We start from the raw sequence: 13,037 nt of genomic DNA, 5'->3' as shown, positions 1-13,037 counted from the left end.
GATGTGGTGACAAATCCACAATCAAAAACCAGAATGTACCCCTTACTCTTATAACAGATAGTGACAGTGACAGGATAAAAACCACAGCTACACATTAGAAATTTAAGGGCACAGATTAAACCTTAAGTTGGCCTAGACAATCAAAGATGAAGTGTGAACCCCCACTCATATTCCCAAGAATGGAATATTAACGGTCAAATCCACACTCACATACCCTAAACTGATGGGGACCAAGTACAAGCCAGACACACAGACACATCAAAATCTGAAAGATACAGAATAAGACGGTTCTCACATAAAACAGGTACCGATTTACTCACACTCAAAATCAGAAACTGACAGAGATAAATTGTAGACTAGGCAATTGAGAGGTAAACGTGCTGGGACCAGTTTTCTGACAAACTGCATAACTAGGGAAGCAGAGAGGGCTTTGAACGAAACAAAGGGGTAGAGGGATCAAGCTTGGGTAGGTGCAACAAATCAAGGTGTAGAGTCAAGGTAAGAGAGCAGAATAGTAATATGGGAAATGAAGACCAGTGAATGGCGGAAGGGACAGAGAGAAAAAAACCTAAGAACACAGCAACAGTCAACACGAGGGGTTACAAAGATAACAAAAATATAAGGCTCTGTATTTGAATGCACATCGCATTCATAACAAGGTAGAGGAACAGATAGTGCACATTGAAGTAAATCAATATGATATAATAGCCATTACAGAGACATGGTTACAAGATAACAATGGTTGGGTCCTGAATGCTGAGGGGTATACAGCATTCAAGAAGAATAGGAAGTTAGATAAAGGTGAAGGGGTTGCACTGTTAATCAAGGATGGCATTGGTGCAATAGTTAGAGATGACCTTGGTTCAGGAGATCAGGATGTAGAATCGGTTTGGGTGACAATGAGGAATAGTTGGGGAAAGAAGTCACTAGTAGGAGTTGTGTACTGGCCACCGAGCAATAATGACAATGTAGGATGAAGTATACAAGAATAAATTTTGGGTGCTTGTGATAAAGGGATGGAAATAATAATGGGGATTTTATTCAACATATAAACTGGAAAAATGGGATTGGTTATAGCAGCCTGGACGAAGAGTTCATAGAATGCTTTTGAGATAGTTTCTTCGAGCAGTACATTCTGGAACCAGGTTATATTAGATTTGGTATTGTGTAATTTGACAGGATTAATTAATGACCTCAGTGTAAAGGCACCTCTAGGTAGCAGCAACCACAATATGACTGAATTTTGCATCCAGTTTGAAATTGAGAGGAGTGGGTCTAAGACTAGTATTTTAAACTTAAATAAGGACAACTATGTGGGCATGAAAGCTGAGCGAGCTGAATTGAACTGGGTTACGAGGCTAGGAGATAAATCAATAGAGAAGCAGTAGCAGACATTTAAGGTGGTCTTTCTGAATGCTCAAAGGAAGTATATTCCTCCAGTAAAGTAAAATTCCAAGGGGAGGACCCACCATCCATTGTTCACAAAAGAAGTTAAGGATAGCCTCAACCTTAAGAAAAAAGCATATAATTGTGCAAAGACGAGTGGCAGGTCAGATGATTGGTCAGAATATAATGAATGGCCGAGAATGACAAAGGTTAATCAGGGGAAAATAAATTAGATTATGACAGCAAACTAGCTAGAAATGTAAAAACGGATAGCAAGAGTTTCCATAGGTATTTAAAAAGGAAAAGTATAAGTAAAGTGAGTGTTGGTCCTTTGGAGAATGAGAATGGGGAGTTAATAGTAGATAATAAGGAAATGGTGGTTGAAATGAACAAATATTTGGCTTCTGTCTTCACTGGAGGATACACAAAATATTTCAGTAATAGCAGTAAATCAGGAGGTGGAAGGAAGAGAGGAACTTGGTGAAGTTACAATCACCAGGGAAGTGGTACTGAATAAACTGATGGAGCTGCTGGCTGACAAGTCTCTGGGTCCTGATGGGCTTCATCCTCGGGTCCTTAAAGTTATGGCTGCTGAAATAGTTGACTCGTTATTTTGTCAAGATTCGCTAGATTCTAGAAAGGTTCCATCAGACTGGAAAGTAGCAAATATAACCCTTCTATTCAAGAAGGTGTGGAGGCAGAAATTGGGTAACTATTGGCCAGTTAGCTTGACCCTGGAGTCGGGAAGGCATTAGAATTGATCATTAAGGAGGCTATAGCTGGGCATTTAGAAAAACACAAGGTCATTGGAAATGTTCAGCATGGCTATGTGAAAGGGAAATCATGGTTAACCAAAGTGTTAGAGTTCTTTCAAGGAGGAAAATGCACTGGGGATAAAGGGGAGCCCATTGACATACAGTATTTGGTTTTCAAGAAGGCCTTTGTCAAGGTGTCACATGAAAGGTTATTGTGCAAAGCAGGAGTTCATGGTGTAGTGGGTAACTTAATTAGCATGGATAGAAGATTGGCTGGCTGACAGAAAACATTCTGATCGGGAGGATGTGATAAGTGGAGTAACACAGGGGTCTGTGCTGGGCCCACAACTTTTTACCATTTATATCCATGACCTAGATGAGGGGAGCAATGGCATGGCAGTTAAATTTGCAGATGACACACAGATCGGTAGGAAAGTGTGTTGTGGAGAGGACATAAGGAGGTTGCAGACCTTGATAGATGGTTGAGTGAGTGGTCAGAAATCTGGCAGATGAAGTGTAATGTGAAAAAATGTGAAGTTGTTCACTTTGTCAGGAAGATTAAAAAAACAAAGTATTACTTAAATGGAGAACAACTGCATAATTCCGAGGTGCAGAGGGATCTAGGTGTTCTGGTGCATGAGTCATGAAAAGTTAGTATGCAGGTACAGCAAGTCATCAAGAAGGAAAATGGAATACTATCCTTTATCATGAGAGGAATTGAAAATAAATGTAAGAATGTTATGCTTCAGTTATACAGGGCATTGGTGTGACCACATCTTGAATACTGCGTGCAGTTTTAGTCTCCATATTTCAGGAAGGAAGTAAATGTGTTGGAGGTGTTTCACAGGAGGTTTATTAGATTGATACCTGGAATGAGTGGGTTGTCTTATGAGGAAAGGTTGGACAGACTGGGCTTTTCTTCACTGGAGTTTCGAAGAGTGAGGGGAGACTTGATTGAAGTGTATAACATCCTGAATGGTCTTGACAAGTGGATGGGGAAAGGATGTTTCCTCTTGTGGATGAGTTCAGAACTCGGGGATGCTGTTTTCGAATTAGGGGTCGCCATTTTCGGACAGAGATGAGATTTTTTTCTCTCCGAGGGTTGTGCAACTTTGGAATTCCCTGCCTCAGAAGGTGGTGGAGGTGGGGTAATTGAATATTTTTAAGGCAGGGGTAGATAGATTCTTGTTAAGCAAGAGAATCAAAGATTATCAGGCATAGATGGGCGTGTGGAATTCAACTCAGAAATTGATCAGCCATGAACAAATTGAATAGCGGAGCAAGCTCGAGTGGCTGAATGGTCTACTTCTGCTAATTCAGCAGGACTGGGGGACTGTTTGTAATATGCACTGTGAAGCAGGAACTGGTCCAGGAACATGGAGTGAGCCAGGGGAAAGGGAGAGATCTTTCTCGGGCACTGTCTGGACAGGGAGAGAGAGACAGAATATGATGAACTCCCTTTTCAAAAATCATTCCTGATTTCTCTCTCCAAACTGTAATGAATGTTCCTGGTTCGGATTCAATATCTCACTGTTTGTTGTTGTTGGATAGTGAATTGGGTGGCAGAGTGGCACAGTGACTAGCACCGCAACCTCACAGCTCCAGTGACATTGGTCCGGTTCTTCGTACTGCTTGTGTGGATTTTGCAAGTTTTCTCTGTGACTGCATGGGTTTCTGCTGGGTGCTCTGGTTTCCTTCCACATGCCAAAAACTTGTATGTTGATAGGTAAACTAGCCATTGCAAAAAAAAAAAATGCCCCTGGTGTAGGTATGTTGTAGGAGAATAGTGGGGACGTGAGAGGGAAAAATGGAATTAATATAGGATTGGTATAAATGGGTGCTTGGTGGTCAACATGGACTCGATGGGCTGAAGGGCCTGTTTAGGTACTGTATCTCGCTATGAATGGCGAAAAAAAAATGGCTGAATAATGTAGACACGGCAGATTTTCAAAGACTGTCTATTGCAGGATCAGGAGGAGATTAAGGACACTTTTTTAAACAGTTATTACTTCTTGTCCATTGAACAATTGGACATGGAAATAGAACTCTGGCTTGTGCAAATGTCACTTCTCCATTGAGTCGTCCGAGTCATTGAGCACTGCGGGGCATGGGTTGTTTCTGAATGTCACAAAATTGCTGTAAAACTGCTCCAAATACCTGGGAAACAGAAGCAGAGTGCTGCAGTACTGCAGTGGACTCAGACACTGACACTGCTTATGTGTGAACTTTCCTTTTGTGATTGCTCAGAATGATTATTATTGAAAATATTACATTGATCACTTTTGTGTCTTCTCACTCACCTGTTCTTCAAGTGTAAGAGTTACCTTTCTTTTCTGCCAGGCAAACACTCGAAGGAACCAGAATGAAAGTCATGACTCATCAATAGATGGAAAAGTACCTCCAGCTCGTTCCAACACATATTAGGTACAGTATCAGTCACAAAGCACAGTGACACGGTCAGGTCATCATTTCCACTGTAACAAACAAAAGAAGTAGTCAGACCCAGACTGATCCCAAAGAGACACATTATCAATCCAATAGTCAAACAGAGCATCGAGATAGTATTTGTTTCTATTTCTCTCCAAATGATTGGTAGATACATGAATCACAGTCCAAAAACACACACATTATCTGATTTAAATACACTGTGTCACCTTGGCTACAATTCAAATACCAAATCTTAAACAGAACAGACAAAATGTCCCTGATTGAAAGCTACAGAATGAATCCCAATAACATACCCCACAAGATAAACTGAGCTACAAATTACACACCAGTGTAAACATGTCACTAAGGGTCAGACAAAAACATACAGGATTAGTTCATTTACTACAAACTGATGGAATTTAACATTACATGTCAGGTCATACTCTAAAATTGAAAGATTGTCATTCACAATTGCTTTTGCAGAGATACAAATTGGATAAAAAGCTACAACTCACAAACAAGAATTGAATAAAACCTACAGCAATAAAACATTGTTAATCCATATTTTGAATTAAACACAAGTAAACACATATTGATACATTAACGTGTGAAACAAAGAGTTGTCACCACAATGCCTGAGATACATATGAAGTACCGGATATTCCAAAATTCTGTAGACTCTGGAGCAGTTCATACAGATTGGAGGGTGGAAAATGTAACCTCACTATTTAAAACAAGGAGGGAGAGAAAAAAAAGGAATTACAGACGAGTGAACCTTACATCAGTAGTGGGGAAAATGCTGGAGTCCATTATAAAGGATGTGATAGTTTTACAAAAGAGAAGTCATGCTTAACAAATCCACTGGAGTTTTTTGAGGATGTAACTAGCAGACTCGATAATGGAGAACTAGTGGATGTAGTGCATTTGGATTTTCAGAAGGCTTTTGACAAGGTCCCACATAAGAGGTTAGTGTGCAAAATTAAAGCACATGGGATTGGGGGTAATATACTGGCAGGGATTGGGAATTAGTTGACAGACAGGAAACAGAGTAGGAATAAATGGGGATATTTCTGGGTGGCAGGTAGGGTCCAGTGGGGTACTGCAGGAAACTGTGCTTGAGCCCCAGCTATTCACAATATATCTTACAGACTTGGGTGAGGGAAGTAAATGTAACATTTCCAGGTTTGCAGATGAGACAGAGCTGGGGGTGGGGTTTGGGGGGGGGGGGGGGGGGGGTGGGGGGGGGGGGATTGTGAGCTGTGAGGAGGATGCAAAAGGCTCCAATGTGATTTGGACAAGTTGGGTGAGTAGGCAACTGTGTGGCAGATGAAATATAAATTGGATAAAAGTGAATTTATCCACTTTGGTTTTAAAACAGTAAAGCAGATTATTATCTGAATAGTGATAGATAGGGAAAGGGGGAGGTGCAACGAGACCTGGGTGTCCTTGTACACCAGTCGCAGAAAGCAAGCATTCAGGTGCAGCAAGCAATTAGGAAGGAAAATGGTATGTTGGCCTTCATTGCAAGAGGATTTGAGTACAGGAGCACAGATGTCTTACTGCAGTTATACAAGGCCTTGGTGAGACTCATCTGGAGTATTTAGAGTCATAGAGTGATACAGCACTGAACCAGGCCCTTTGGACAACCGAGTCTGTGCTGACCAACAACCACCTATTTTTACACTAATCCTACATTAACCCCATCCGACCAACAATCACCTATTTATACTAATCCTACATTAATGCCATATTCCCTACCTCTACCCACCTTCCCGACCACCAACCTATACTAGGGGCAATTTACAATGGCCAATTTACCTATCAACCTGCAACTCTTTGGCTGTGGGAGAAAATCAGAGCACCCAGCGGAAACCCACATGGTCACAGGAAGAACTTGCAAACTCCACACGGGCAGTACCCAGAACCAAACCCATGTCGCTGGAGCTGTGAGGCTGTGGTGCTAACCACTGTGCCACCGTATTGTGTGTAGTTTTGGTCTATTTATCTTAGGAATTTTGTTCTCGCCTTGGTTCCTGGGCTGGCAGGATTGATGTACGAGGAGAGTAGGCCTACATTTACTTTGGTTTAGAAGAATGAGAGGGGATCTCATAGAAACCTATAAAATTCTAACAGGATTCATGCTGAATGCAGGGAGGTTGTTCCCGATGGCTGGGGAGTCCAGAACCAGGGGTCACAGTCTCAGGATACGGGGTATAGAACAGTACAGCGCAGTGGTTAGCAACGCAGCCTCACAGCACCAGCGACCCGGGTTCAATTCTGGGTACTGCCTGTGTGGAGTTTGCATGTTCTCCCTGTGTCTGCGTGGGTTTCCTCCAGGTGCTCTGGTTTCCTCCCACATGCCAAAGACTTGCAGGTTGATCGGTTAATTGGCCATTATAAATTGCCCCTAGTATAGGTAGGTGGTAGGGAAATATAGGGACAGGTGGGGATGTGGTAGGAATATGGGATTAGTGTAGGATTAGTATAAATGGGTGGTTGATGGTCGGCACAGACTCGGTGGGCCGAAGGGCCTGTTTCAGTGCTGCATCTCTAAACTAAACTAAACAGTACAGGCCCTTCGGCCCACGATGTTGTGCCGATCCTTTAACCTACTCTAAGATCAAACTGCCTGCATACCCTTCTTTCTACTATCATCCATGTACCTATCCAAGAGTCGCTTAAATGTTCCTAATGTATCTGCTTCTACTACCAGCACTGGCAGTGCATTCCACGCACCCACCACTCTCTGGAGGAAGGTTTCGGGGAGATGTCAGAGGTAGGGTCTTTACACAATCACCTTAAAATTATGCCCCTTGGCGATAGCCCTTTCCACCCTGGGAAAAAGTCTCTGGCTATCCACTCTATCTTTGCCTCTCATCATCTTGTACCCCTCTATCAAGTCACCTCTCATCCTTCTTTGCTCCAATGAGAAAAGCCCTAGCTCCCTCAACCTTTCTTCGTAAGACATGCCCTCCAGTCCAGGCAGCATCCTGGTAAATCTCTTCTGCACCCTCTCTAAAGCTTCCACATCCTTCCTATAATGAGGCGACCAGAACTGAACACAATATTCCAAGTGTGGTCGTACCAGGGCCTTATAGAGCTGCAGCATAACCTCGCGGCTCTTAAACTCAATCCCCCTGTTAGTGAAAGCCAACACACCATACGCCTTTTAACAACCCTATCAACTTGGGTGGCAACTTTGAGCGATCTATGGAAATGGACCCCAAGATCCCTCTGTTCCTCCACACTACCAAGAATCCTGTCTTTAAGCCTGTATTCTGCATTTAAATTCGACCTTCCAAAATGAATCACTTCACACTTTTCCAGATTGAACTCCATCTGCCACTTCTCAGCCCAGCTCTGCATCCTGTCAATGTCCCGTTGCAACCTACAACAGCCTTCCACACTATCCACAACTCCAGCAATCTTCGTGTCATCGGCAAACTTGCTAACCCAGCCTTCCACTTCCTCATCCAAATCATTTATAAAAATCACAAAGAGCAGAGGTCCCAGAACAGATCCCTGCAGAACACCACTGGTCACCGAGCTCCAGGCTGAATACTTTCCATCTCCGACCACCCTCTGTCTTCTATGGGCCAGCCAAAAACCAGAATAGATCAATAAATCAAATGGCAGATACAGCATGAATCCCAACTTCCCATTGCAGTGACTGACATGCACAGAGTAAAACTATCATCTATTTAGCAGAAGTTAACAAGCACCCTTCAAATGTTCACTCACAGAGTAGAAACTGTCAGTTCAAGGCAGAAGCAGATTCACACAGAACAAGATGAAAGATACAATGTGAACCTCATACTTAAATACCAGAAGCTGATGGGTATACAGTAAAACTTGCAATAGGATACCAGACACAGACAGATAGATAAAAGACAATATCACATAGCAGAATCTGACAAGTGCAGAGTAAACTGTATAGTAGCATATCAGAGAGTGACCGTAAAAGTGTAAATCAAGCACTACCATAAACCAACAAGTACAGAATAATGACCATCCTCACAAGAGTGATTCTGATAGATACAGGGGAAATGTTACACTCACCATAGATGCACAGAAACAGAATACAACATATACACAGAAAGTAACTGAGGTACATAGCAAAATCCACATTGAGAAACATACAGGGAAAGTAAAACACATACTCACAAATCATGCACAGACAAAAGCCACATTCACATTACAGAGACTGGCAGATGCAGAGTAAAACCCACAATCAATTACCACAAACAAAATGTTACAGAATAAAACAGATATTTGCATTGCAGTAACTGACAACATGCTAGGTAAAATCCACATTTGCATATCAGAAACCAAAGGTTAAAGATTAATCCCACATTCATTTGCCAGAATATACGATGTACAGTGGAAATGAAAACAGAAAATGCTGGAAATAATCTGCAAGTCTGGCAGCACCTGCAGAGAGAGAAAGTGAGTTAACATTTCAGGTCAATGACCTTCGATCAGAACGGACCTTTCTGATGAAAGACCATTGACCAGAATGGTTATCTCTGTTTCTGTCTCCACAGATGCTGGCAGGCCTGCTGAGTATCTGCGGAGAATGACTGCAGAATTCTGAGGTGCAGAGGGATCCAGGTGTTCTTGTGCTTGAGTCACAAAAAGTTAGTATGCAGGTATGGCAAATCACAAAGGCAATTGGAAAGTTATCCTTTCTTACAACAGGAATTGAAAATTAATCTAAGGATGTTATGCTTCAGTTATACGGGGCTTTGGTGAGACCACAGCTCGAATACTGTGTGCAGTTTTGGTCTCCATATTTAAGGAAGGAAGTAAATGTGTTGGAGGTGTTTCAGAGGAGGTTTATTAGATTGATACCTGGAATGAGTGGATGTCTTATGAGGAAAGGTTGGACAGACTGGGTTAGTTTTCACTGGAGTTTAGAAGAGTGAGGGGAGACTTGATTGTAGTGTATAAGATCCTGAATGGTCTTGACAAGGTGGATGGGGAAAGGATGTTTCCTCTTGTGGATGAATTCAGAAATCGGGGGCACTGCTTTAAAAGTATGGGTCACACTTTTAGGACCGAGATGAGGAGATTTTGTTTCCCTCTGAGGTTTGTGAGACTTTGGAATTCAGTGCCTTGGAATGTGGTGGAGGCGGTGTCAATGAATATATTATTTTTCAGTCAGGTCTTGATTGATTCTTGTTAGGCAAGGGAATCAAAGATTATTGGGAGGAGATATGAGTGTGGAATTCAAGTCAGAAACAGATCAGCCATGATTTAATGTAAGAAGCAGGAGGTTTAGAGGGGATTTGAGGATTGTTTTTTTTTCATTTTCACCCAGATGGTGGTTGGAATCTGGAACACATTACCTGAAAGGGGTGGTAGAGGCAGGACCCCACACAACATTTAAGAAGTATTTAGATATCCATTTGAAAGGCCATAGCATACAAGGCTATGGGCCAAGTACTGGAAAATGGGATTAGAATAGATCACTGATTGTGCCTGTGCCGGCCAACAATGTGTCTAAGGGCCTGTTTCTGTGCTGTATAACTCTATGACTCAATCTCTCGATGACAAATACAAAGTAAAACCAACATTCACATCGCAGAACTTGGCAGATTGAAAGCAAATCCACCATACAGTTCAGCAGAAACTAACAGAACAGAAAGAACACATTATCACATACCATAAATTGGCATAGAGAATAAAATTCACATGCCCGTACCAGAAATTAACTTGTCCAGATGAAAATCCATAATCATACAGCAGAGAGTGAGCTGTACTATTAAACCCAGCTTCTGACACTTGAGGCTAACATGCACAGAGTAAAAACAATGCTCATGTCTCATACCAGAAACGACCAGCCGTAGATCACAACCCACACTCACATATCAGAACGGGCAGGTACAGTGTAAAATATCTCTTAATGAACCACTGACAGGGACGTGATACAGACCACATTCATTCATCAGAAACTTACAGATACAGATAATAAACAGTACTTACATACAACAGATTGAAAGGAACAGGTTAAAACCCATCCTTATATGAAGACGTCTGATGGGTACAGAACACAGGTGAGGCCTCCAAACCAGAGACTGACATGTCGAGTGAAAACAATGCTGACGTGTCATCAATTAACATGTGCTGTGTAAAGCTACACAAAAATGCCACTTACTAACAGGTACAGAGACAAAATCAAACAACCTTTCATACCAGAAACTGACAGGTGCAGATTAAAATCCAAATTCACAATTCAGAAATTAACAGATAAAGAGAAACGCCCAGACTCCAAAATCAGATATTAACAGATACATAACAAAACCCACACTCACTCAGTAGAAGCTCATAGGTACAGAACAAAACCCATAATCACCCACTTAGAAACTGAATGTTCCAAGGAAAGAAAAAACAGAATCACCTATTGAAGATTGAAATTACTGAATTAAATCACAAAATCATTGACCAATACGGAGTAAAAGCCACAGTTAAATATCACATACTGATAGGCACAGAATGAAACCCACAATCACATGTCCGGCAGGGAAAGACAAACATGACACGACCCAGAATGTCCATGCATTTCCTCCTGCCATATTCCGTATATATGACCAAATAGATTCTTTTGTTAACAGCTCAAAAACATCATCGCTGCCAGTGTTATCATATTATATTTGATCAACTCTTTCCACTCCACAACCCTCCATATTTTTTCAGACCTGTCTTGCTGAATATTTGTAGCCAGTAATAATAAGTTCCCTTGCCTCGCCTAGTTTCAGCCAGAATTATGTAATTGCCACTATATAAATCTTTCATGTGGTTCCTTGTGGCTGCAGCTGACCAACCTTATTTGGCACGCAACATAGATTTAAAGACTTGCACTTCAATGCTTGCACTTGCCCATGTCTGACCCCAACTATACTGGACGGTTCCGTCCTGGTGATGGACGGAGGTGCAGCAGGGACGGTACATCCTGATAACGAACGGAAGTGTCGAGAAATTATATGTACAGAGTGAAAAAATAGACGTGTTCGTACCAGCAAAATAGAAATGGTTGAAGAGACAGAGGGACTCAGAAAGTCATGGTTAAGGGCGGGCAAAGGGGTTTGGACGATCTGACTGCTGCGTCAGTTTGTGGCTGTGATAGGCATGAAGTGCGATAGGTTACTTTAGATATCCAATCAGACAGATTTAGCCTTTCGTTTTAGTTTTAGACATACAGCACTGAAACAGGCCCTTCGTCCCACCGAGTCTGTGCCGACCATCAACCACCCATTTATACTAATTCTACACTAATTCCATATTCCTACCACATCCCCACCTATTTTTATAATGGCCAATTAACCTATCAACCAGCATGTGGGAGGAAACCGGAGCATCCGGAGGAAACCCACGCAGACACAGGGAGAACTTGCAAACTCCACACAGGCAGTGCCTGGAATTGAACTCGGGTCACTGGAGCTGTGAGGCTGCGGTGCGAACCACTGCGCCACTGTGCCGCCCAACATCAGGCAGTGACATCATTGTAAACCAGCCAATCATGAGCATCGTCTTCTGCCATCCTTCATTAGCATAGGTCTCTGGGGATGTCTATAAAATGCGAGCTTGGAGCGAAATTTCTGTTATTCTGTGTCTGAAGTTGATCGTGATCATGGTTGACGAGAAGAAAACAGCAGCATCTTCCAAGAAGGGCGCCAAGAAAGTTCTGAAGAAGGCGCCAACAAAGGGCACCAAGAAACGGAGAAAATCCAGGAGAGAAAGTTATTCCATCTACGTGTACAAAGTGATGAAGCAGGTTCACCCGGACACCGGCATCTCCTCCAAGGCCATGAGTATCATGAATTCGTTTGTGAATGATATTTTCGAGCGAATCGCGGGTGAGGCTTCCCGCCTGGCCCATTACAACAAACGCAGCACCATCAGCTCCCGGGAGATCCAGACCGCCGTGCGCCTGCTGCTGCCCGGGGAGCTGGCCAAACACGCCGTGTCGGAAGGTACAAAGGCGGTCACCAAGTACACCAGCTCCAAGTAAATATCCGCAATGTACTGAAACACACCCAAAACACAAAAAGGCTCTTTTAAGAGCCACCCACAACTTCTCTGAAAAAGCTACAACATCATCATGATTATCGAATTCTTTTTATGTTAATTAACTTTTTGATGGCGGTTGTAAATCTCTGTTTAAATCCGGTCAGGTTAATGCAGATTCATTCGGCCCCTTTGCTATATTTCGAAAATGAAAGCTGATTTAACGCATGATTTAAAGATGTTCTCAGTTACTTGGTTGCCGTGTTGAAGTTTGGCTATCTTTATGAATAAGTACATTGTTAAGAAACCTCGTTGGTTTAGGCACCCTCAGTCTCTAACCCGTGACACTGAAAATCTATACTCCGCTTTTGTCTCCCACGAAAAGGGATCAATCTAGAATCAGTGATGCAGTATAATTACGAAGATTGACCTGAAATGTGTCCGGTTACAAAATGCTGTGAA

The 13,037-nt window shown here is 42.4% G+C and overlaps 1 protein-coding gene across 1 annotated transcript; it reads left to right on the top strand.

Annotated features, from left to right (window-relative positions):
• Nucleotides 1-12,189: 12,189 nt before the first annotated feature.
• On the top strand, nt 12,190-12,618 carry LOC137356320 (histone H2B 5-like). Its single transcript, XM_068022201.1, has one exon. The coding sequence runs from the start codon at nt 12,199-12,201 to the stop codon at nt 12,577-12,579; it is 381 nt and encodes a 126-aa protein (XP_067878302.1). The 5' UTR covers nt 12,190-12,198; the 3' UTR covers nt 12,580-12,618.
• The last annotated feature ends 419 nt before the right edge of the window (nt 12,619-13,037 follow it).

The sequence above is a fragment of the Heterodontus francisci genome, chromosome 45 (assembly GCF_036365525.1).
Source record: "Heterodontus francisci isolate sHetFra1 chromosome 45, sHetFra1.hap1, whole genome shotgun sequence".
NCBI lineage: Eukaryota > Metazoa > Chordata > Chondrichthyes > Heterodontiformes > Heterodontidae > Heterodontus > Heterodontus francisci.
Note: the sequence above shows the minus strand (reverse complement) of the source record. Positions and strands in the feature narration are given on the sequence as shown.

Coding starts and splice junctions, on each gene's coding strand:
- LOC137356320 (XM_068022201.1), top strand. CDS start 12,199: ATGGTTGACGAGAAGAAAACAGCAGCATCTTCCAAGAAGGGCGCCAAG.